The sequence below is a fragment of the Hypomesus transpacificus genome, chromosome 23, assembly GCF_021917145.1.
Source record: "Hypomesus transpacificus isolate Combined female chromosome 23, fHypTra1, whole genome shotgun sequence".
In the NCBI taxonomy this organism is placed as follows: Eukaryota; Metazoa; Chordata; class Actinopteri; order Osmeriformes; family Osmeridae; genus Hypomesus; species Hypomesus transpacificus.
The window spans coordinates 2,803,348-2,828,148 of NC_061082.1; the positions used below are offsets into that span (position 1 = coordinate 2,803,348).

At 43.4% G+C, this 24,801-nt stretch overlaps 1 protein-coding gene across 1 annotated transcript in view; it reads left to right on the plus strand.

The window, feature by feature from the left end:
- Positions 1-24,801, plus strand: part of ttn.2 (titin, tandem duplicate 2) — a 153,002-nt gene that overhangs the window by 63,770 nt on the left and 64,431 nt on the right. The window contains exons 102-160 of the mRNA XM_047047514.1: positions 234-626; positions 747-1,016; positions 1,122-1,397; positions 1,510-1,649; positions 1,822-1,948; positions 2,139-2,405; positions 2,542-2,808; positions 2,992-3,255; positions 3,706-3,845; positions 3,948-4,074; positions 4,164-4,430; positions 4,556-4,822; positions 4,934-5,200; positions 5,285-5,424; positions 5,529-5,655; positions 6,454-6,596; positions 7,894-8,017; positions 8,315-8,581; positions 8,688-8,785; positions 8,892-9,060; positions 9,145-9,411; positions 9,592-9,858; positions 9,982-10,260; positions 10,402-10,810; positions 10,901-11,025; positions 11,119-11,385; positions 11,585-11,854; positions 11,983-12,282; positions 12,378-12,680; positions 12,802-12,989; positions 13,084-13,198; positions 13,306-13,590; positions 13,682-13,833; positions 13,946-14,093; positions 14,227-14,404; positions 14,550-14,671; positions 14,767-15,054; positions 15,168-15,464; positions 15,585-15,771; positions 15,915-16,030; positions 16,140-16,439; positions 16,599-16,898; positions 17,008-17,113; positions 17,218-17,414; positions 17,546-17,851; positions 17,960-18,238; positions 18,345-18,644; positions 18,774-19,076; positions 19,272-19,829; positions 19,957-20,259; positions 20,388-20,687; positions 20,827-21,123; positions 21,235-21,519; positions 21,608-21,901; positions 22,007-22,306; positions 22,589-22,897; positions 23,055-23,257; positions 23,368-23,797; positions 23,911-24,219. Coding sequence (XP_046903470.1) covers positions 234-626; positions 747-1,016; positions 1,122-1,397; positions 1,510-1,649; positions 1,822-1,948; positions 2,139-2,405; positions 2,542-2,808; positions 2,992-3,255; positions 3,706-3,845; positions 3,948-4,074; positions 4,164-4,430; positions 4,556-4,822; positions 4,934-5,200; positions 5,285-5,424; positions 5,529-5,655; positions 6,454-6,596; positions 7,894-8,017; positions 8,315-8,581; positions 8,688-8,785; positions 8,892-9,060; positions 9,145-9,411; positions 9,592-9,858; positions 9,982-10,260; positions 10,402-10,810; positions 10,901-11,025; positions 11,119-11,385; positions 11,585-11,854; positions 11,983-12,282; positions 12,378-12,680; positions 12,802-12,989; positions 13,084-13,198; positions 13,306-13,590; positions 13,682-13,833; positions 13,946-14,093; positions 14,227-14,404; positions 14,550-14,671; positions 14,767-15,054; positions 15,168-15,464; positions 15,585-15,771; positions 15,915-16,030; positions 16,140-16,439; positions 16,599-16,898; positions 17,008-17,113; positions 17,218-17,414; positions 17,546-17,851; positions 17,960-18,238; positions 18,345-18,644; positions 18,774-19,076; positions 19,272-19,829; positions 19,957-20,259; positions 20,388-20,687; positions 20,827-21,123; positions 21,235-21,519; positions 21,608-21,901; positions 22,007-22,306; positions 22,589-22,897; positions 23,055-23,257; positions 23,368-23,797; positions 23,911-24,219 — 14,382 coding nt within the window. The remainder of the gene's footprint in view (positions 1-233; positions 627-746; positions 1,017-1,121; positions 1,398-1,509; positions 1,650-1,821; positions 1,949-2,138; positions 2,406-2,541; positions 2,809-2,991; positions 3,256-3,705; positions 3,846-3,947; positions 4,075-4,163; positions 4,431-4,555; positions 4,823-4,933; positions 5,201-5,284; positions 5,425-5,528; positions 5,656-6,453; positions 6,597-7,893; positions 8,018-8,314; positions 8,582-8,687; positions 8,786-8,891; positions 9,061-9,144; positions 9,412-9,591; positions 9,859-9,981; positions 10,261-10,401; positions 10,811-10,900; positions 11,026-11,118; positions 11,386-11,584; positions 11,855-11,982; positions 12,283-12,377; positions 12,681-12,801; positions 12,990-13,083; positions 13,199-13,305; positions 13,591-13,681; positions 13,834-13,945; positions 14,094-14,226; positions 14,405-14,549; positions 14,672-14,766; positions 15,055-15,167; positions 15,465-15,584; positions 15,772-15,914; positions 16,031-16,139; positions 16,440-16,598; positions 16,899-17,007; positions 17,114-17,217; positions 17,415-17,545; positions 17,852-17,959; positions 18,239-18,344; positions 18,645-18,773; positions 19,077-19,271; positions 19,830-19,956; positions 20,260-20,387; positions 20,688-20,826; positions 21,124-21,234; positions 21,520-21,607; positions 21,902-22,006; positions 22,307-22,588; positions 22,898-23,054; positions 23,258-23,367; positions 23,798-23,910; positions 24,220-24,801) is intronic.

The window sequence follows — 24,801 nt, forward strand, 5'->3', positions numbered from 1 at the left end:
GAAAGCATGTTTTAATAAAGTCAAATCAAGTCCTAAATTCATTCACCACACTAATACTGAGGTATTTTTATATTTTATTAAGAATATTTCAGTTAATATAAGTTTGTTGCAATATCTGTAACAGAATACCCTTCATTGTGTCATATTTGTCCTGTAAAGATTTGTCCACGATATATTACATCAAAAAAACTAACCGAGTGGAGTAAATGTATGCTATTTTATCATAATTTTAGCCAAGCAGACTCCATCCCCTGGAGAAGGAGGCAGGGGAAGAGGAATGAGACCTGGTGGAGACAAACCACCAGAGGAACCCTTCGGAGGATTCAAGCTCAAAGCTGTTCCCCTTAAGTTCATTAAAAAACTCCAGGACATAGTGTTAAAGGAAGCTGAATCTATTGGCTCAGCAGCTGTGTTTGAGTGTGAGGTTTCACCCTCAACTGCAATAACAACATGGATGAAAGATGGAAGCAACCTAAGAGAGAGCCCAAAGCACAAATTCACCTCTGATGGCAAAGATCGCAAACTGAACATCATTGATGTTCAACTCTCTGACACTGGCGAATATACTTGTATCGCCAAGAATGCCGGCAAAGAAATTACATGTACAGCCAAACTCATTGTTGAGGGTAAGCATTAAATTACTATAGTGACATATGTGGTATATATGTATGAATAGCCATGAGAAAATATCATACTTTTGCCTTTGTTAATCTGATAACATCCTTATTGTAATTGCCTTTGGGTAGAGCTGCCTGTGAAGTTCATTAAGACCTTGGAAGAAGAGACTTCAGTCCTTAAGGGACAGCCTCTATACCTGACCTGTGAGTTGAACAAAGAGAGAGATGTTGTATGGAAGAAGAACGGTCAGCCCCTCAAGAAAATCGCAGGGAAGTTGGCCATCAATGTCATTGGAATGCAACATGCAATTACACTCCAAGACTCAGGGGAAGAAGATGCTGGTAACTACACATGTGAGTGCGAGGACATCAAGACAGAAACTGAAGTCAAAGTAATCGGTAAGTAGAGGTCTAATATATATACATAAACCTAAATAGGTATTCACATGCTTTATAAACACACCACTTAATTTGTGTTGCATTATATAATGATTTTGTGTACAGAAATCATCAGAGACTGGTTGGTGAAACCACTGAGAGACCAGCATGTGAAACCTAAGGCCACAGCCACATTCAAGTGTGAACTCTTCAAAGACACACCCAACTGGAAGTGGTTCAAAGGGGATCAAGAGATTTCCAATGATCCCACTGACAAAACAGAGGTCAAGAAAGACGGAAAAGAAGTGACTCTTACCATCAAGAACTCACAGCCTGATGATGTAGGAGAATATGCCATGGAAGTTGAAGGACGTAGATATGCTGCTAAACTAACACTTGGAGGTATATTGCACTTGCACACATTTCCAGAAGAACAAAACCTGGCAATTATTTCTGACACAAAAATATTGAAATACATATTTAGGACTATAAGTAATTAAACAACTTTTTTCAGAACGTGAGGCTGAGATCCTGAAGCCTCTCTCCAGCATTGAGGTGGTTGAGAAAGAAAACGCGTCCTTTGAAACTGAGATATCTGAAGAGGATGTGGCCGGAGAATGGAAACTTAAAGGGCAAATCCTGACCAGATCACCAGTAAGACATTTAAAATGCAATTTAGCCTTTTTGTGTTCCTGTAAATAACCTCAAAGTCAGATGCACAATTTTGTCTTGTTAATAATAATAAAAAAAGGAATATAAGGGCAGAATGTTCTTGACATGGACAGAAGTATCACTCTGGTTTAAAAACAAATCTATCATTTTTCAGACTTGTGACATTAAAGCTGAGGGCATGAAACGTTTCCTCACTCTGAAAAATGTGGAAGTTGATCAGTCCGGTGAAGTATCATATCAGGCTCTGAATGCCATCACCAGCGCTATGCTCACAGTAAAAGGTAAGCAATTTAAGAAGAGATTACCACATTGCTATGTTCTGAGCTTCTTTGCTGCAGTAATCTACATACAATACAAACTTTATCACATACATTTTTGTTTGGAAACTGCTAAGGATATTCATGTTTGGTATCATCCTCAATTCAAGAAAAAAAAATCTATAGATTTTTAATAATTATTCATACCTCCCAGAAATCGAAATGGACTTCACAGTCCCCTTGGAGGACGTGTCTGTACCTGAAAAGAAACAGGCTAAATTTCAGTGTGCCATCACAAGGGATGTGCCAAAGGTCATGTGGCTAAGGGGTTCTGACATCATTTCACAAGATCAAAAATATGAGATAATTGATGATGGGAAAAAACATATGTTGGTCATTAACAACTGTGAATTTGATGATGAGGCACAATATACTATTGAAGTTTTGGGCAAAAGTTCAACAGCTAAGCTCACTGTCGAGGGTAAGTTTGTGGCTTTCAAAATCATCCGATCATCACAAGTAATTGACCGCTTGATTATCTCTCCGACGTGGTATGCCATGGTTGGTTGTTTTTTCTATTTCCTAACTGGAAGTCTACATGCCCTACTAATACATAGGTATGAGGCTTAAATTTGTCTCACCACTAAAGGACCAAACTGTGAAGGAAGGTCAAACTGCTCAGTTTGATGTTGAGCTTTCTCATGAGAATGTACCAGTGACATGGTACAGAAATGAAATAAAACTGCATCCAAGCAGAACCATTGTCACCCAAGTTGATGGAAAGAAACACATATTAATAATGAGGGAGTTGACACTAGATGATACATGCCAGATTAAGGCAGAGGCTAAAGGATTTCCCTCAATGGCAAACTTGACGGTGATAGGTAACAACTGCAATTTCTTATTTTTGTTATGTTCTACAACATTATTCTATATTGGTTTTGAACAGCATATTTGTATGCATTGTTCTTCTGTACATTGCCACATAGGGATACAGTAGTTTAAGTCCTGTTTTGTGTGTAAGTGTACTTACATCTAGTCAATAAAACCAATGTAATATTTTTCAGAGGGTGATGCATACTTCATAGTGAAGTTGCAGGACTATACCGCTGTGGAGAAAGACGAGGTCACTCTGGACTGTGAACTCAGCAAAGACGTCCCTGTGATGTGGTACCACAAAGAGACGGAGATCAAAGCTTCCAAGATGGTGACCATAAAGGCTGAAGGGAAACGCAGAGTCCTGTCCATTAAGAAAGTGGAGGAAAAAGATAAAGGGCAATATGTATGTGACTGTGGAACTGACAAGACCATGGCCAATGTCAATATTGAAGGTACAGTCAACAAGTATTAATGTGCATGCACACTACTCCAACATATCCACCATACCAACCAACACCAATGCAAGCCAATGTTGGGATAGCGTGCCATGCCTGTTGTTGGTAGCCTACAGTAGATGTTTTTTGTAGAAACGTACCCCATTTATGTTACTAGTCGATGGGTCAGTGTGTCCAACAAACTGCACACACCAGATTACTAGCCAGCTTTCACATTCACATTGCTTGCTACTTAAATTCGGAATCGTAGATTATAAACTTGAACATGATACCATAACAAACAATTACAAATTGATTTGCTTTAATCACTGAAGCAGTTTAACCTTGATAAATTCATTGTTAGCTTTTCGTTTTTCATTTAAATGCTGCCAATATCAACATATACTTTGGGTGAATTCTATCTGTCTCACCCTGTCTATTTTCAAATATTGCCTATGCAAATTTCAGCTCGCGATATTAAGGTGGTTCGCCCCATGTATGGTGTTGAGCTCTTTGACGGTGAGACGGCTCGTTTTGAAGTGGAGATTTCTGAAGATGATATCCATGGCCAGTGGAAGTTAAATGGAGAACCCCTTACTACCTCTCCTGTACGTTTCGGTTCCAAAAATGTCAACCATTTAACAATTTGTAAATAGAGGGCATGGTTAACAACATTGTTAACCTTAATTGTTTTGTATAACTTTTTACAGGATGTCGAAATGATTGAGGATGGTGCAAAGCACACTTTGACTTTGTACAACTGCAAGGTATCCCAGACAGGTGAAGTGGGATACCAGGGGGCTAATGCTAAGTGTTCTGCTAACCTAAAAGTTAAAGGTGAGTTTCTCCCGCATTTAGTAAATACATCTACAGCATTCTACTTTTGGGCAAAGTGTTATGCAAATGTTTTCGCTTGTAAATTACAGAGCTTCCAATTACCTTTGTTATCCCGCTGAGCGACGTTAACGTGTATGAGAAGGACGAGGCAAGGTTTGAGTGTGAGGTGTCAAGGGAACCCAAGACCTTCCGTTGGCTCAAGGGAACTCAGGAACTACAGTCTGATGACAAGTATGAGATTACAAAAGATGGAAAAAGGTTCACAATGGTGGTAAAATCTTCTGCCTATGATGATGAAGCCAAGTATGTGTTTGAGGCAGAGGACAAGAGAACAACTGGAAAACTAATCATCCAAGGTATCCCACAATTTATATGTTTTGTATATATAAATATACTGTATATTTAAACAAGTAATATAAACCTTTTTAAAGGTTGAATATGCCAGTGAAGATTGTGTTACATGTGAAACCTTTTTTTCTAGGTATTCGCCTTGAGTTTGTCAAACCCATTAAGGATGTCACAGTGAAGGAGCGTGAGACAGCCGAGTTCAGTATTGAACTTTCACACGACAAGATCCAGGTCACTTGGTACAAGAACGATGTGCGTTTGCATCCCAGCAAAGTGGTGCACATGTCAGATGATGGCAAGTTCCACACCCTGGCCTTCAAGGAAGTGTCCATTGATGATACTTCTTTGATAAAAGTGGAGGCCATGGGAAAGACATCAGAGGCCATGCTGACTGTTCTAGGTTGGTGAACAGTTTACTACTGTGGATCCCAAGAAATACAATGGCTGGAATTCTTTGATTATGAAATTACACAAAGGTCATTATGATGTATGTATGTATGTTCTTTAACAGAGGGAGAGGCCTATTTCACAACCAAGTTGCAAGACTACACTGCAGTAGAGAAGGATGAAGTGACACTGGTTTGTGAACTGAGCAAGGCCTCCGCTCAAGTGAGATGGTTCAAAGACGGACAGGAAATTGTTCCCTCCAAAAATGTGTTAATCAAAGCTGATGGAAAGGGGCGTTTTCTTACTGTTAAGAAAGCAGAGAAAGGCAACATTGGAGAATACTCATGTGACTGTGGAACTGACAAAACCACTGCCAGGCTGAATATTGAGGGTAAAATAACTTGACACACACACTTTTAGAATAATAACATAAATTCTTATATTTCGCTAACTGTTGATGTTTTTTTCTCTGCAGAGCGTGACATCAAGATAGTCCGTCCCCTGTACAGTGTGGAAGTGACAGAGACTGAGACTGCTCGCTTTGAGACAGAGATCTCTGAGGAGGATGTGCATGGTCACTGGAAGCTCAAAGGAGAAACTCTTCACCAGTCTCCTGTAAGATTATTACAGTGCCAAAAGGTTGAATTAAAGGAAATAAATGTATTTAAAACGTCAAAAGAAACACAAAGCAAAGTTAAATTGTTTGCATCCTTCTCCAGGACTGTGAGAAAAAGGAGGAGGGAACAAAGCACATTCTGATCCTGTACAACGTTCGTAAGGATCAGGCAGGAGGAGTTGATTTTCAGGCAGCCAATGCTAAATCCAGTGCTCAGCTCAGAGTTAAAGGTGAGATTAAATGTAACACACAGTCACACATAACATATTTTATGGATGCTGTAAGTTATCAGTGTAGATAAACCACTCTTGGCGACACGGTACATTTATGAGGGGTTATGAGCAGTACATTTGTTAATGTGTGTTTTGATATATGAACTGTTGGCTGATTAATAAATCAGCTAGTTAATCGCGACAGTTGCCTCATTTAACAGCCCATAAAAAAATGTGTCTAAAGACATGTGTCAAATATATCTAAAGACATGTGTCAAAATTGTTGTGGCTTGTTAATCCAGTCACACTTTCAGTGTTCCAACAACTGTATGTGAAACAAAACCATCGCTGCTGTTACGACATGCAACCAGCTGCAATGATACAAGCATTTTTTTTTGTTGGGTAACATGCAACTTGACATTCTCCTTTTCCTGGAATTCCATCGTGTTGATTGACAGGGACAGATTGCTCAGCCTGGTTGGTTTGGCAGGGGTGGGCTCATGGCCAATCAGGTGTTGTGGCTATTTTAGAAGGCACATACCTTATCTAGAGTGAACGGCTAGTGATTGGCAGAGCTACAACATACCTCCCTCCAAAGGTTTTCTGCAGACCATATACATCTCAAGGAAACTTGGTATGCAAATGAGTTAGCCCCCCCAACAGCAAGTCCCAGAGCTCTAGTCCACAGTTGTCCTGAGGGCTCATAGGCTTCAGTGGCCTGCCGTCAGCTCAGCCAAAAATGAGGATTAGCCATTGAGGATTTACCTTCCATTGGGATTTGGGGGTGACTAATCATGTCTTCTCCTCAATCTAAAGCACGGGTGATCGGCCTATTGAGGCCTCTCAAGGATGTTACTGTTACTGCTGGGGAGACTGCAACATTCGACTGTGAACTGTCATATGAAGGCATTGCCGTGGAATGGTTCCTTGGGGGTACAAAGTTGGAACCAAGTGACAGAGTAAGTTTAAAACACTACCTTGGTTATTTACATCACAACACTGATGCTCCCTTATGACAAGTGCTTCATGCCAACTTCCCATTATTATTCAAATGAATTATAATGCAACTGTCAACAAAGCTGATCAAATATTTTACTTCCTGGATTTCATGGCATATACCCGTACCTGAAATACAAACTTTAACATAGTTCTATATTTTATTTATAATTTATTTACACTGGGATTGTTGTTTGATTCTAATGCTTTATGGCCTGACTGTCATTGCTTATTAATGTTTTGTATTGTGAATGTTGTGCATATTGACACTTTTTAGATGTATTAGACAACTCCAGTACACGTTTTCTTCATATAAGGGCCTGTAGAGATCAGAATTCCAGTAGAGCATTTGATCTGGGTTTTGAGATAACGCTGAAGGCTTTTCTGCCCTGCAAGCGTTCTTCTGGTTATTTTTAACTGCTTCAAGTGTGTGAGTCCTATGGCAGGTGGCAAGAGGGGCTATTGCTATTTGACAGTTTTAATTTTACATAAGAACATGTTGTATGTAACACCTTTTTCCCGCTGAAATCGTAATAGGGATGCTAGGCCCTCCATAAAGTTTGATTATTTATTGAATTCCTAGTCATCTGAAATGGCTGTTACAGTAGGTGCTTGGTTTATGGTGTTGCGCAAGGTGTTTTATTACCTGCAGCTACATGGTCTTGCATAAGGAATCCTGTGACAGAATTGCCAGTTTAATTATTATTAAATTAAAATCCATGATAAGTAATCGTGTTAGCATCAGTTCCATTACCTGGAAAGGTTTTTGATCATTTTAATATTATTTCAAATTATTTAATACAATAGGAGATTAAATGAATTGGACACTGATGTGTGCTTTCTATAAGTGGCAATTTATATAGATGGACAAAACATATTCAACAAAGCTAAAAACACTGCCTGTCAAATAACGTACTGTATGTACTCATTGGTTATGTCATCTTGTAGCCTTCTAGCTTATTAGCAACACTATCCATCCACAGGATCAACGACTGGTCCCAATGGGGATACGTGTCAATGCTTATTTCAATTGCAACAGCATTAGTTACATGAAGGCCTCGTAGAGTTTTTAACAATTTAAAGAAAACATCTTGTGGAGGGCTACACCACCTACTCTTTGAGGAGAGAGGAGTCGGGTGGCAGGGAGTTAAATTGGTCTCTTGTCACCAGCTGCCTGTGTTCATTAGATGGAGTATATAGCCCTGACACCACTCTGGCTGTCATGGCTTCCTGATTTATCAATCTTCTTGATCTGCACAGGTGGTCTTCAGGTCTGAGGGCAGAACTCACACTCTGACTCTCAGAGATGTGAAGATGACAGAGGCTGGTGAGGTACAACTCACTGCTAAAGATTTCCAGACACAGGGCAAACTGATTGTAAACGGTAGGTTCTGGGTGCTGTGCTGCTGCTATTTATACAAAACTGTGAAACTAAGTGCTCAATTCAGTGGTTCAAATGATGGCTTTATAATAACTGCTAATTGATTACTATTATTAAATATTGTGTCAAATAGTTTTAAGGTTTCAGCTTAATTAACTGACAATCATGATGGAAAGATACAGATGTGTTAATCGCAATGATGTTACTCATGCTTCCTCATGATTACAGCATGCCTTGTGACAAAACACCTTTGGGCGTTTTAGTTGTGTACGAGTCATTGATACCTGTGTTGTTAAACAGAGCCACCAGTTGAGTTCACCAAACCTCTGGAGGACCAGACTGTAGAAGAGGAGGCCACTGCTACTCTGGAATGTGAAGTTTCCAGAGAAAAGGCTGAAGTTAAATGGCTCAGAGATGGACAGGAGATCCGCAAAACTAAGAAACATGAAATGCTTGCTGATGGCCGCAAGAGAAAACTGATCATTCAAGGCTGCACACTTGATGATTCTAAGACATATTCCTGTGACGCAGGGGAATTCAAAACATCTGCTTTCCTGAATGTTGAACGTGAGTACAAGAAGCTAAAGTATAAATACACTATATAAGATTTTGAACACTGATTAAATAAAAGCAACATGGATGATGTATTAAAACTGTGACATTGTCTTCACAGCTCCAAATGTTGAGTTCAGTAAGCCACTCCATGATGTTGAGGTCAAAGAGAAGGAATCTGCGAGATTTGAATGTGAAGTTTCACGTGAAAATGCCAAGGTAAATTGATATGTGCACATGATTTAGAGTACACAGAGGTAATACAACATCAATTTACGGTACGTACATTTGTGGAATTTTTGTCTGGCCTTTTGTTTTGAAACAGGTTCGCTGGTTTAAGGATGGCAGTGAAATCAGAAAAGGGAAAAAGTATGAAATAATTGCAACAGGTCGCCAACATATCCTCATCATCAACAAGTCAGTCTTTGATGATGAAGCTGAGTATGAATGCGATGCAAAGACCTCCAAATCCTCTGGCATGCTGACAGTTGTCGGTAAGACTAGCTGACAGTCATTGGTAAAATACTCATATTGCTACCTTGGAACTCTCCATTGACTACAACCTATTCTCCTTGCAGAGGAGGAGGCTAGGTTCTCAAAGAACCTGTCTAACGTGGAAGGAACAGAGACAGACAGCGTGAAAATGATCTGTGAAGTATCAAAGCCCAGTGCTGAAGTGACCTGGTACAAGGGTGACCAGGAGCTGCCTGAGGGAGGAAGATATGACCAGATTGTGGATGGAAAGAAGAGAATTCTTATCATCCAGGATCTCAAAATGGACGATGCTGGAGAGTACAACTGCAGACTGAGCAACGCTAAAACGTCTGCTACACTGAAAATCAATGGTAAGACAGTTATAATGCAGGACATGTACTGCTGTACTTCAATTTGCTAGGAGCATTGCAAAGCCTATGAAACATTATTAAATAGCATAAAACCTAAATGTATGTGCTCCTACTAAGAGGCAAGTGAGGTATACACTAAAACCTGAACTAAATCCATGCTTCTTGTTTCAATTCCTTTAGAACTTGCTGCCGAGTTCATTGCCAAACCTCAGAATCAGGAGGTGGTTGAAGGAGAAAAGGCTGAGTTTGTCTGCTCGGTCTCCAAGGACACCTTTGAAGTCAAATGGCTGAAGGATAACAAGCAGCTAGAAGCTGGTGATAAGTACCAGATGATCTCTGATGGAAAGAGAAGAACTCTGGTTGTGAAAAACTGTGAACCGAAGGATGAGGGAGGCTACGCTGTGATGATTGGTACCACCAGAGCTACAGCTGACCTGTTTGTTCTCGGTTTGTGATTCATACTATTGTCCTTTTGAGTTTTAATAAAACATTTTCTATCTTGTTTGTTTAAGTGTAACCTTGAAAAAGGATGTATAACTTGTAACTTTTCTTTGACATGCATTCTTACAGAGAAACTTAGGATCATTACACCCCTCAAAGACACAGAAGCAAAAGAAGGACAAGAGATTGTCTTGAATTGCGAAGTGAACACAGAAGGAGCCAAAGCCAAGTGGTTGAAAAATGACGAGACTATGTTTGAGAGCAGCAAGTTTGTCATGGTGCAGAAAGACAATGTCTTTTCTCTGAGGATCAAGGATGGTCAAAAGACAGATGAAGCTAACTACACTATCACACTAACAAACCAGCGTAATGAACATGCTAAGAGTTCTGCAAAACTCACTGTCAAAGGTAAGCATAATCTATTTGTAATTACATTGACAGTTTTTTTTTTTTTTTAAATGGCTGAATAGCTGAATTAATTTAGGAAATGGTCTTCATGTCAATTCATGACTAATCCCTTTGTGAAACATATCTACTGTTTGTCCACAGAGGAGAGTCTGAAAATTATTGCTCCTCTGGAAGATGTTGACACACAAGAGAAGAAGACAATTACCTTCTCCTGCAAGGTGAACAGACCAAATGTCACTGTCAAGTGGATGAAGGCTGGCCAGGAGATTACCATGAGCAAGCGTATCCTGTACAGGGTAGACAAAGACAAGCACACGTTGACCATCAAGGACTGTACTCTGGCCGATGAGGGTGAATACACCGCAGTTGCCGGTGATGACAAATGCACCGCTGAGCTTATCATCAGTGAGGCACCCACAGACTTTTCCACACAACTCAAAGACCAGACCATCACTGAGTTTGAGGATGCTGAGTTCACCTGCAAGATCACCAAGGAGAAAGCAGATGTCAAATGGTACAGGAATGGACGTGAAATTAGAGAAGGGCCGAGGTAAGTTAAGAGTTAAAGGTTACATCAATTGGATCCAGGGTTTCAACTCAATGTGAGAGGATGTACTGAAATATCACATTTTCTACCTAGATATAAGTTCAGTAAGGAGGGAAAGATCTGCAAACTGCAAATCAAGGAGTGCAGACCAGATGATGAGTGTGAATATGCTTGTGGAGTTGACGAGAAACGATCCAGGGCCAGGCTCTTCGTTGAAGGCAAGCCTGTTTAATCCATGACATTCTTGACGTTTTGGGGGAATTTCTTTGCGCAAATCTAATTCTTGCTAAATTTGATATTCTTTATTCCAGAGACGACTGTTGAGATTGTTAGACCACCCAAGGATGTGTATGAGCCTCCAGGTTCAGATGTTGTCTATGAAGTTGAGTTGAACAAAGACAAAGTTGAGGTCAAATGGTTGAGGAACAACATGACTATTGTCCAGGGAGACAAGTACCAGATGATGAGTGAAGGAAAAGTCCACAGACTGCAGGTGTGTGAGATTAGACCCCGTGACCAGGGAGAGTACAGAATCATCGTCAAGGACAAGGATGCCAAAGCCAAGCTGGAACTGGCAGGTATGATGTCCCTTCACCCTTCACATTTACTCTAATATGATTAATCGCCATGTTTCCTGCTGAAATGGCTTGAAGTGTTGAAGTACTGGGTTGAGGAACATTTAAGTGTTTTCTACACAATATCAACATTCAAGTAAATCCTAACTGATTATACATTTTTAATCATGTTCCTCATGTCTGTTGTGCTGTTATCCCTCAGCCATTCCAAAGATTAAGACCACCGACCAGAGCTTTGTGACAGACGCAGGAAAGCCCATTGTGATGGCTGTTCCTTACAGTGCCTATCCCAAAGCTGAGGCAGACTGGCTGTACAACACTCTAAGCATGCCCAAGGACAACATTCACACAGCCACAGACAAAACTGAGTACAGACTGAAGGACCCCAAGAAATCTGATGAGGGACGCTACAAGGTGGTCATCAAGAACAAACATGGAGAGGGAGAAGCGTTCATCAACCTCAGTGTCATTGGTAAGTTCTTAGTGAACACACCTCTCAGGTGATTATGAAACAACCTAACTGGGAGGGTGTCAAAATGTGGATCTCGTAAAAGTTGCATCAGCTTTATGTGTAGTAACTTCCTCTATTGTGATCCTCAGACATTCCTGGCCCTGTCAAAAACCTGCAAGTGGTTGACACTGCAGACGGTGAGGTCAGCCTGGCCTGGGATGAGCCGGAGAGCGATGGTGGCAGCAAGATCATTGCTTACGTGGTGGAAAGGCGTGATGTAAAGCGCAAGACCTGGACACTGGCCACAGACCGCTCTGAAGCTCCAGAGTACTGTGTAACTGGGCTCCAGAAGGACTCCATGTATCTGTTCCGTGTCTGCGCTCGCAACAGAGTTGGCAGTGGACCCAATGTAGAGACAGACAAACCTGTACAACCGAAGAATAAGTTTGGTGAGCAAAATATGTAATAATAATGTAACGTAAGCTACTTAACATTACAAAAATGTAATTAACTTGAGAGGTCATTGCCTTTTCTTGAATTATAGACGTTCCTGATGCACCTCAGAATGTGAAGGTAGGAAATGTTAGCAAATTTGGAGCAACTGTGTCTTGGGAACCTCCTCGGTCTAATGGAGGATCAGAGATCACCTCCTACATCATCGAGCTTCGTGATAGAACGTCTGTGAATTGGTCTGCCGCGCTGGTCACCAAACCCGAGGACCGCAGCGCCATCCTTAATGATGTCATTGAGAACAAAGAATACATCTTCAGGGTCAAAGCTGAGAACAAAGCTGGAATTGGCAAGCCAAGCGCTGCCACCAACCCAGTCAAAATCATGGACCCCATCGGTATGTCTCTGATTCTAAATCTCAATGTGTTTTGTACTGTAGATCTATTTGTTACTTTGAATGTGACCAAAATGCAATATGTGACATGACAATCAATTTGTGTTTGGGTGTTTGTCTACAGAGAGGCCCAGCCCCCCTATGAACCTGGTCCATTCAGAACAGAACAAGAACTCAGTCCAGCTATCCTGGGAGACTCCCCTGAAAAATGGAGGCAGCATGATCACAGGCTATATCATTGAGAGGTGTGAGGATGGAACAAACAAGTGGCTCAGATGCAACGCTAGGCTCTGCCAGGACCTTTGCTATAAGGTAGGGATTCAGTAGATCTCCCATTTTAGCCTTAGAGATCTGTTTAACCTACATATTGTGTCATTAAAATCCATGATATTCTTTCTATGCATAGATCTCTGGTCTGAAGTATGGTCTGAAGTACAACTACAGAGTATTTGCTGAGAACGCAGCTGGAATGTCGGATTCCTCTAACATTGTTGGACCTCTACTGGCTGATGATCCCCACTGTGAGATCCACTACAAACTATACTATTGATTTATGAATGGTTTTATATGAATTGGGTCACATAATATTGGTAAGTGTTTACCTAATTATTTCCCATCTTCATTCCAGTTGCCCCCACTTTTGATCTCGGTGCCTTTAAGGACGGCCTGGAGGTCATCGTTCCTCACCCTCTCACTATCCGTGTCCCTATCTCTGGATATCCCATTGCCACTGCTAAGTGGACCTTTGGAGATAAGCAGATGACTGCCGGGGATCGTGTATCCATGGTTACAAAGAGTACCTTCACAGAACTGCTAGTCACCCCCAGTGTGCGCCCAGACAAGGGCACATACACCCTGCACCTGGAGAACGACGTGTCTTCCGTCTCAGGAGATATCGAGGTCACTGTTATCGGTAAGTGATCCGTGCCCAAATAATTCCCACTCGACCAACAGCAATGCTGTTCCCTCTGTTCCCTCATAAACTAATTTATTTGTCCACTCAGCATCTCCAAGTGCACCCAAGGACTTTAAGGTTGCAGAAGTTACCAGACAACACGTGCACCTGATGTGGGAGGCACCAGAGCATGACGGAGGAAGCCCTCTGACTGGCTACCAGATAGAAAAGCGTGATGTGTCCCGCAAGACCTGGGTGAAGGTATGGAGGGGAAAAAAGAGTCTTCAGAGTTCAATATAAAGATATGTATTTAAACAGACTTGAATCCTGTAACACACTGACTTCTAATAAAGTCATTTTATGTGTCTCCCAGGTGATAACTGGCGTTCAGGACCAAGAGTTCACTGTGACTGATGTCGTTGAGGGGAAGGAGTATCTTTTCAGAGTTACTGCCTGCAATAAATGTGGTCCAGGAGAGCCTGCTTACATTGACGAGCCAGTCAATGTCTCCTCTCCCGCCAGTAAGTATTCATGTACCATAGCACTTTAAAAGGACACACCCTGTCCATTAGATCAACTTGTTAATCAGTTCCGGACAGCTTTTGTTGATTTGTGTGCATCTTGCTCATACATCTTTTCCTTGTTTATTCCTAGCTGTGCCAGACCCCCCTGAGAACCTGAGATGGAGGGACAAGTCTGCTCATGGCATCTTCCTGACCTGGGAGCCCCCTAAATATGATGGTGGCACTGGTATCAGAGGCTACAACGTAGACAGATGCCAGCGTGGCACAGACAAGTGGGAGCCCTGTGGCGATCTTGTACCAGAACTCAAGTACGTACAGACTTTTAGACGTTTTTAAGTCACACAAGTAAACTTTATTTTAAAACAATGGAAGAATTCGTATGTTTTTGTTTGTTGTTTTTTTTTTTACTCCAAGTGTTAAAACACATGTCTTCTGTTTCCACTGATCCTCTAGGTTGGAGGTAACTGGTCTGACTGAGGGACAGTGGTATTCCTATCGTGTTAGAGCTTTGAACAGACTAGGAGCCAGCAGACCCTGCAAGGCCACAGATGAAATCCTGGCTGTTGACCCCAAAGGTAGGCTGACTACTGAAAACCCATTATTTGTTAAATGGACCAATGTGTATAGCTATCTGTACATTTATCTGACTGTGGTTCACTGTGCTTTACAGAGGCTCCAGAGATTCTGCTTGATGTGAAGCTACTTGCTGGACTGACTGTGAAGGCTGGAGCTAAAATTGAGCTTCCAGCTGATGTGCTTGGAAAGCCAGTACCTAAAGTGAAATGGACCAAGGCTGACCTGGCCCTGAAGACAGATGACAGAGTGTCTATTGTTGACAAGCCTGGTCACTCTATGGTGACTGTTGCCAAAACAGTGAGAGAGGACACAGCCACCTACATCATTGAAGCGGTCAACAGCAGTGGCCGTGCAGCTGCAACTGTGGATGTCAATATTCTTGGTACAGGATACTTTAAAAACGACTTCACTATCAAAATCATATGTTCTATGTGATCTTTTCACCATGGCAGAATGCAAATATGTCATCAGCGAATGTTGTTCATCATTCAACAGATAAGCCAGGTCCTCCTGCTGCCTTTGACATTTCTGAGATCACCAATGAGTCCTGCTTCCTTGCATGGAACCCTCCCAGAGATGACGGGGGCTCTAAGGTCACCAACTACATTGTGGAGAGGCGAGCTGCAGACAGCCAGATCTGGCACAAGCTTTCTTCCACTGTCAAACAGACCACCTACAAGGCCATCAACCTGGTGGCCTTTAAGGAGTATGTTTTCAGGGTGTTTGCAGAGAATCAGTTTGGAATTGGTGCAGCAGCTGAACATGCTCCAATCGTCGCTAGATATGCCTTTGGTAGGTCCTCTGGCTAATATAAGAAATGACATGACATAAATCATCAATGATAAGAAATCATAAGTTTGTTTGAGAAATGTGTTTTTGGTGTTAACCTGTGTGTGACCTATCTTGTTCCAGACACTCCTGGGGCCCCCACTAAGCTCGAGCCCTCGGACATTGCCAAGGACTCCCTGACTCTCACCTGGTATGAGCCAGAGGAGGATGGTGGTAGTCCCATCACTGGCTACTGGGTGGAGAGGTTGGAACCTGACACTGACAGATGGATGAGATGCAACAAACTTCCCATTAGGGACACTACCTTCAGGTAGGTTTGACAAAAGCACATATATGGTAGTTTGAGAAATAATGCCAATCTTTTTCAAGCTACACTTGTACATTTGAAAGTTCGATTGGGCTCTAGAAGCAGATCAATCCTGACATTTTCTATTTTTCCCCCGTACTTTGTAGAGTGAAAGGCTTGCCTACAAGGAAGAAGTACAAGTTCAGAGTCCTGGCTGAGAATCTGGCCGGACCTGGAAAGCCTAGCAAGGAAACAGATCTGATCCTAGTCAAAGATCCAATTGGTAAAACATCCATGCAACTTCAATAGACTAATATTTACTTGCATGTAACAATAAATACAAACATAACATTATGACATATTACATTTTTCCACCTTCTCCTGTCTTCCAGACCCTCCATGGGCTCCTGGTAAGCCAACGGTCAAGGATGTGGCCAAAACCTCTGCCTTTTTGATGTGGACCAAGCCTGAGCATGACGGAGGGGCTAAGATTGAGTCCTACATCATTGAAATGCTGAAGAGTGGAACGGTGGACTGGATCCGTGTTGCTGAAGACATCAATATTCTGGAGCACTTCCTAAAAAGCCTGATGGAGAAGCAGGAGTACTCCTTCCGGGTCAAGGCTGTCAATGCGGCTGGAGAAAGTGAACCTAGCGAGCCTAGCGACCCCGTACTTTGCAAAGAGAGGCTCAGTAAGTCACCTACTTTTACTGTGTCACTTTGGTAGTTTAGTAAACGCTGAGTCTCGCACTGCATCCACGATTATCATATTGGACCAGATTATTCTGTCCAGTGTGGTCCCAATGCCTGTTTTAGTTGACTTGACATGACCCTGTTTATAACCCTTCTAGACCCACCAACTCCTCCTCGCTGGCTGGAGGTGATAACAATCACCAGGAATAGCGCTGAGCTGAAGTGGACTGCCCCAGAAAGAGATGGAGGGTCTCCTGTCACCAACTACGTCATTGAGAAGAGGGATGTCAGACGTAAAGGCTGGCAGGCAGTAGACACCACTGTAAAGGAGACCAAGTACACGGTGACTCCTCTAAACGAGGGCTCCCTGTACGTATTCCGTGTGGCCGCTGAGAACGCTGTTGGACAAAGTGGATTCTGTGAAATGGAGGACTCCATTTTGGCTAAGGACACTTTCAGTAAGTTCATAATCTTTACGTAGCAGCACACTTAGGATAATGCCTTTAGAGGTATACATTCAGGAGAAGCAGCTGTTTTAAAGGCATGGCACCAATTCTTCTCCCCTAGCTACTCCTGGGCCACCCTATAATGTGGCCGTGCTGAGTGTGTCCAAGAGACACGTTGATCTTCAGTGGGAGGCTCCACAGAATGATGGTGGAAGACCCATACTGAGGTATGATGGATTCAAATGATTAGGACATGAAGTAATAATTGTCTCACTTGTGTGCATCAAAACATTGCTTTACACAAGCTTGGGATGCATAATGTCTCCATCAGGTATTCCATTGAGAAGAAAGAGAAGCTGGGAACACGCTGGGTGAAGTGTGGTAAGACCTCCGGACCTGACTGCAAGTACAGGGTAACTGACGTCATTGAGGGAACTGAGGTTCAATTCCAAATCCGGGCTGAGAATGAGGCTGGTGCTGGACATCCCAGTGAACCTACTGAGATCCTTACAGTTGAAGATCCTACAGGTGTGTTTTTGAGAAATTGCCTTTTTATGAATGAAGTTTATAAAACTACCATTGAAAGTTCTATTCACAGTGAAGCAGCCCACTTGGCCACGTTTGTTGATATTAACGGTATCACTCTTTTCAAACCTCAGGACCTCCCTCTCCTCCCATTGAGCTTCATGTGACTGGAGCCAGCCGAGACTACATTTCCATTGCCTGGAAGGCCCCTGAAAGGACAGGCGGAGCCTCTATCTCTGGCTATCATATTGAGATGTGCGAGGCTGGCACCGAAAAGTGGATGAGGGTCAACTCTAGACCCGTCAAAGAAATGAAGTTCAGGGTAGAAGAGGGTATCGTTCCAGAGAAACAGTACGTCATAAGGGTCCGGGCCATCAACTCTGTTGGCGTCAGTGAGCCCTCTGACATATCGGAGAATGTCTTTGCCAAGGACTCTGACTGTGAGTAAACCTGAAATATTTCATGATCATCTGCTGCGTTCATGTTAATATGAATCTCATTATGTAATTCACATGTGGCATACTGACGTGTGTCTTTTATTCTCTCAGGCAACCCAACTCTGGAGTTCCAGACCCTGGATCTGGTGGTTGTGGAAGGTGAGAAGATGCATCTGCCAGTTCCCTTCAGAGCTGTGCCCCAGCCCAAGATCACTTGGCACAAAGATGGCAAGGAGATGAAGGCTGATGAGAGACTGACGTTCAGGTCAGAGTACACATCCTGCCACATGGAGATTGATAGCTGTCTGCACGCTGATGCTGGCCAGTACAAGGTCACCTTGGAGAACAATCTTGGAGCCTGCAGTGGGACCATGAATGTTAAAGTCATTGGTAAGTGACTGACAAAGTTACATCAGGTCCATCGTATATATATCTTATATTAACTCTTTCCTCACCGCAATGCTAAACTTTAAATAAATGAACTTCTGTTTCACAGGCCTTCCTGCTCCATGCAAAGAGATTATTGCCACTGACATCACTAAGAACTCCTGCAAGGTGTCCTGGGACCCTCCAGACTATGATGGAGGAAGCCCCATCCTCCACTATGTGCTACAGCGCAGGGAAGCTGGCAGGAGGACCTACGTCAACATGATGTCCGGAGAAAACAAGGTCAGCTGGCCCGTGAAAGACCTCATCCCCAACGGAGAGTACTACTTCCGGGTCAAAGCTGTCAACAAGATTGGTGGAGGAGAGTGTATTGAGCTGAAAAACCCTGTTATCGCAGAGGATCAGAAACGTGAGTAAAGGAGATATTTCTTTGTCCCTATTGCTCGATTTATCGCTTTGATACTTTCTTTGCTATCATTCTCTAATTGTGCAAGTTACTAGTATTTTTTTTGTGATCGCATTTTCTGTGATTTCTCAGAACGCCCTGACCCACCTGTTGACGTTGAAACACACAACCCCACTGCCAAGACCATCACTCTAACATGGAAGCCTCCAATGTATGACGGAGGCTGTAAGATCATGGGCTACATCCTGGAGAAGATGATGAAGGGAGAAGATAAATTTGAGAGGTGTAACGACTTCCTGGTCCCCGTGCTGTCGTACACAGTCAGGGGTCTGCGTGATGGCAAGCAGTACCAGTTCCGTGTGATCGCAGAGAACGCAGCTGGAGTCAGTGACCCATCTCGTAGCACTCCCATGGTGAAGGCCTCTGACGCCGTTGGTAAGAATACATTTCACCAACAAATATACAGACGGTACAATCTACAACACATCTGAAATATATCTACCTCAATCAAAACAAAGCTCCATTTAGAAATTGAAAGCTGCAATAGGTAATATTATAAAGTTATTGTACCTTGAAGTGCAATGGCATGCATGTATTTTCTCCTAAGGTGTGTTTGTTTTATTCTCCCAGAACCACCCAAGGTGTTCCTGAGTGGTAATCTGCAGTCTGGCCTGAATATCAAGAGAGGTTGTGAGATCCGCCTGGATGCCTGTATCTCTGGCTCCCCAGCCCCTTCCGTCACCTGGCTGTGGAACGATAAAATCATCAGACCTGAAGCCCTCAGGAAGAGAACAGAGAAACCCATCGTCAAGAAGGTAGATACAGAGAAAGAAAAGAAAGAAAAGGAGGACAAGGAAAAGGAGGTGAAGAAAGAGGAGGGTAAAGAGGAGAAGAAAGAAGAGAAAAAAGAGGAGAAGGCGGAGGAGAAAAAGGAGGAGAAGAAGGAGGAGAAGAAGGAGGAGAAGAAGGAGGAGAAAAAAGAGGAGAAAAAAGAGGAGCAGCCTGCTCTTGAATTTGAGGAGCCAGATTACCCCACCCTCAATGAGCGTTTGACCATTGATGACCGTAAAAGGGGAGAGTCATGTGCTATCGTCAGGGAGACAATAAGAGGTGACCATGGTGTCTACACCATCAAGGTGGAGAATGATCATGGTGTGGCGTCCGCCACTTGTGAAGTCAACGTACTAGGTGAGATATCCACTATTGTATACTGCTGTGTATTATTGGGGTATACACATTTACAATTCAAAATAAAAATAAATTATTGTTCTAAAAAGTTGTCAATCATTAAAAAATGCCATCCATCCATCATTAGATACACCTGGACCTGCTGTCAACTTCAGGTTTGAGGAAGTGAGAAAGAACACAGTTATCTGCAAGTGGAATCCCCCTCTTGATGATGGTGGAAGTGAGATCTTAAACTACACCCTGGAGAAAAAAGACAACTCCAAGATGGAGATTGGCTGGGTTACTGTGACCTCAACCCTTAGGGGGTGTAAGTACCTTGTGACAAAGCTGATTGAAAAGAAGGAGTACATCTTCCGCGTCACAGCCGAGAACAAGTTTGGTGCCGGACCACCCTGCGTCTCTGCGCCACTCATCGCAAAGAATCCATTCGGTAATGTTATTTCGATATGCGTTCTACTCGTCATAATGAATACAATTCCAGAATGTGTTTGTGGTTTTGTGTTTGTCATTTTTTGGAATCATCTGCTTAATATTGTGAATGAACAATATCTACCTCAGATCCCCCCGAAGCTCCTGAGAAGCCTGAAATAGAGGACATCACTGCTACCTCCATGCTGGTGACCTGGACCCCACCCAAGGACAACGGCAGCCCCATCCTGGGTTACTGGGTGGAAAGGAGGGAAATCAACAGCAGCCACTGGACCAGGGTGAACCGCAACATCGTAGAAGACATGGAGCTCAACGTGGAAGGTCTGTTGGAGGGTCTCACCTACATCTTTAGAGTTGCTGCTGAGAACCAGGCTGGCCCCGGGAAGTTCAGCGTCCCCTCGGAACCCAAGACGGCACAGGAACCAATCTGTAAGTCAGACAAACTTCTAGCATCCAAACCTAACCCCATACACCTCAATATACTCTGTATGTGTCACTTGGTCTGAAACTTGACAGAGATTCTGGTAGCCTTCCCATGTGTGAATCCTAATTCTGTTTTTCCCAACAGTGCCTCCTGGGCCACCCTTCCCCAGAGTGGTTGACACCACAGAGTCTTCTATTGATGTGGAATGGGATCCTCCTACTTACAATGGTGGAGGGGAGATCCTGGGCTACCACGTTGACAAGACGATGGCTGGGACCAAGGACTGGTCCCGCTCCACCGAGAGGCCCTGGAAGAACCGAACCTTTACAGTCTTTGGGGTCCGAGAGGGCGCCAAGTACATTGTCAGGGTGATTGCCTGTAATGCTGCTGGAGAGGGCACACCTGGGGTGACAGAGGCTGTCTTCGTCAGGGACCCTCAAGGTGGGCTACTCGGCTCAGGCGACCTCAGATAACACAGATTGGATGTCCAGTTCTGAATATGGATGCAGTCTTAACCAAGACAGATGGTTGACAAATTGTTTTGTCTTGCAGAAATCCCAGTGGTGGAGTTAGACCTTACAGTGAAGAATGGTGTTGTGATCAGAGCTGGAGAGACACTGTCTCTGCCTGCCCATGTGACTGGCAGACCTCCTCCAGACATCAAATGGACCAAAGATGACGAAGCTCCAGAGAAAGAGCGCGTTGAGGTGGAGAACGTTGGAAAGGAAAGCCATCTCCGCATCAAGAACGTCCAGAGGAAGGACGTCGGCAAATACCAGATTACTGCCTCCAATCCCAGTGGAACAAAGTCTGCCTGGACCAGGGTTGATGTGATGGGTGAGTATCTTGGGAAACCTACCTCCATTTCTTATTAAAACGTGTATTAATCTTTCATGTGCTAAAACATTCTCCCCTCTCTTCGTAGATGTGCCTGGGCCTGTACTGGACCTGAAGCCAGTTGTTGTGACTCGTAAATTGATGATGTTGAATTGGTCCGACCCTGATGACGATGGTGGCAGTGATGTGACTGGTTTCATTATTGAGAGGAAGGACGCAAAGATGCACACATGGAGGCAGCCAATTGAGACCCCCTCATCTAAGTGTGAGATCGTGGGCATCGTTGAGGGACAGGATTACATGTTCCGTGTTGTTGCTAAGAACAAGTTTGGCTGTGGACCACCTGTGGACCTGGGCCCAATTAAAGCAATTGATCCTCAAGGTAAGGCCAATGTCAGCCCATTTATTACAGACCCGATTATCTTTACATGTTATAGTACGGGAAGACTGGACAGTTGGATGCAATGGTGTTACCCTGTTTCCACAGGTCCACCAACCGCCCCTGAGAGGTTCCACTACACCGAGAGAACCAAGTCCTCCCTCAGTCTGGCCTGGAGACCTCCCCGTAATGACGGTGGCAGTCCAATCATTGGCTACTGGGTTGAGAAGAAGAGGCAGGATGCTGCGGCATTCGAGCTTTGTAACAAAGAGATGTGCACTGCTCTCACCATGGAAGTAGACGGTCTCGAAGAGCTGCTTTTGTATGAGTTCCGAGCCAAGGCTGTCAACCTGATCGGAGAGAGTGAGGCCTCCATTACAATGACGGTTGTGATTCAGGATGATGAAGGTATGTCCTCTACACACCTTGATCTGTTTTCGACTGTCCTCTTTGGACAAACAGGAGTATCAACAGAAGTATCAGTCAAGTCAAACCCCTTTACATCTTGTTTCAAATATGTTTATTGGGAAACAGGTCATTTAGCAGTGAAATTGGTCATTGACAGCCACATGTTTCCAAAGTCCTTTACATCTTGATGCATTTGATGAAGTCTTGGACCTGGCAAAGACATGTTTAAGTTTTAAACATCATGCACTGTGATTTCTCACCGAGTTTCTCTTCTCATTTTAGTGGCCCCCGTTGTGACAATGTTGAAGGTCTTCAAGGGTGACAACATCACAGTTAAGAAGGGAGAGCCTATTGAGATCCCAGCTGAGGCCACTGGTCTCCCTCCACCCAAGGTGGAATGGTTCAAGGATGAGGTCATCATTGCGGAGCCCACTGAGACACTTCTGATGGAGACAAAGGAAGTGAACAGGATGAAGGTTGACACCAAACTCAGCATTCCTGTTGCTGCCAGGAAGGACAAGGGCACCTATACCATAACAGCTTCCAATCGCTTGGGAAATGCTAGTCATACCATCACCGTCATGGTGCTTGGTGAGTACTATATTTTTTATTTTGGCATTTAGTGAAACTTGAGTTGAGTAACTCAAGTTTTCTTTTTTTAAATATTTATTGTTAAAATGACCCTTGCTTAGGCCACAGCTGTATGGTTATCAGAAGGCTAATGATAATTGTTCTCTGTTGTTTGCAGATCGCCCTCTGCCACCTAGGAACTTAGAAGTCTCCAACATCAGGACTGAGTCCTGTTACCTCCACTGGGAGGCGCCATTGGACAATGGTGGCAGTGAGCTGACAAACTACATTGTGGAGAGGAAGGACATCAACACAGAGAACCCAGAAGAGAACTCTGACTGGGTGGAGGTCACAAACAGCATCATAGAGAAAAGATTTGGGGTTCGTTATCTTTCATTATTGTCTATAATTCTGGATTCACTTGTCTATAAATGTGACCCGAATCTCTGGATCTTTAATAAATATTAACTGTCATCATGTTCTTCATACAGGTGTGGAACCTTATAACAGGCAATACCTACCAGTTCCGCGTCAGAGCAGAGAACCGTTATGGGAAGAGTGATGCCTGTGAATCAGAGGAGGTCCTGATCAAGGATCCCTTCGGTCTGCCAGGTCCCCCAGAAAAGCCCACCATTGCAGAGTACTCCAAGACCTCCATGGTGGTGACCTGGGAACCGCCTCTGGACAACGGAGGCTCTCTCATCAGTGGCTACTGGCTGGAGAAGAGGGAAAAGGGCTCCTCTTACTGGGCTCGTGTCAATAAGTCACCTGTGACCAAGAGAGGCCTGAAGGGCTGGGAGTTCCAGGTGACCCGTCTAAATGAGGGCCTGGAGTATGAGTTCCGTGTCATGGCCTGCAACTGTTCCGGTGTTGGACCCCCAAGTGGACCCTCGGACTCGGCCTTCGCAGTAGATCCTATAAGTAAGTGGGGACATCTCTATAAAAGGCCTACTGATATTGCAACAGAACAGGACTTATATTGTGCCTTTAAGGGATGTTGTTTGTATTTACCAGGCATATATTGTGTCCCTCAGCTCCTCCTGGTATGCCGGCTGCTCCAGTGGTGGCAGACAAGAATAAGCACAGTGTGACCCTGTCCTGGACTCCACCTGAGAAGGACGGAGGCAACCCTATCAAGGGCTACATTATTGAAGCTCAAGATGAGGGGACATCAGAGTGGTCCAGAGTCACTGACCCAGAAAACCCACACCCCACCACAGAATTCACTGTGCCAGGCCTGAAGGAGCTGAAACTCTACCGCTTCAGAATCATTGCTGTCAATGACATCGGAGAGTCAGATCCAAGCCCCAAGACCACTGAGATCCTGGTGGAGGAAGTTCACGGTAAGCCACACTGGCTTACTTTAAAACTGTTTTGGAAATGTTGGCAATAGTGATTCGTTAATTAACATATAGTGCCCTCCAAAAGTATTGGAACAGTGAGGCGAATTCCTTTATTTTTGCTGTAGACTGAAAACATTTGGGCTTGACATCAAATAATGAACGTGAGACCAGAGATCAACGTTTCAGCTTTTATTTCCAGGTATTTACATCAGGATCTGATGCACAACTAAGAAAATATCACATTTTGTTTGAATCCACCCATTTGTCATGTGATCAAAAGTATTGGAACAGATATACTTAAAACATATTTAAGTGAATAAGACTTTATATTTAGTTGCAAATCCTTTGCTTTCAATAACTGCAGCAAGTCTGTGACCCATTGACGTCACCAAACTTTTGCATTCTTCCTTTTTGATGCTTTCCCAGGCTTTCACTGCAGCCTCTTTCAGTTGTTGTTTGTTTTGTGGGGTTCCTCCCTTCAGTCTCCTCTTAAGCAGGTAAAATGCATGCTCTATAGGGTTTAAGTCTGGAGATTGACTTGGCCAGTCTAATACCTTCCATTTCTTGCCCCTGATGAACTCC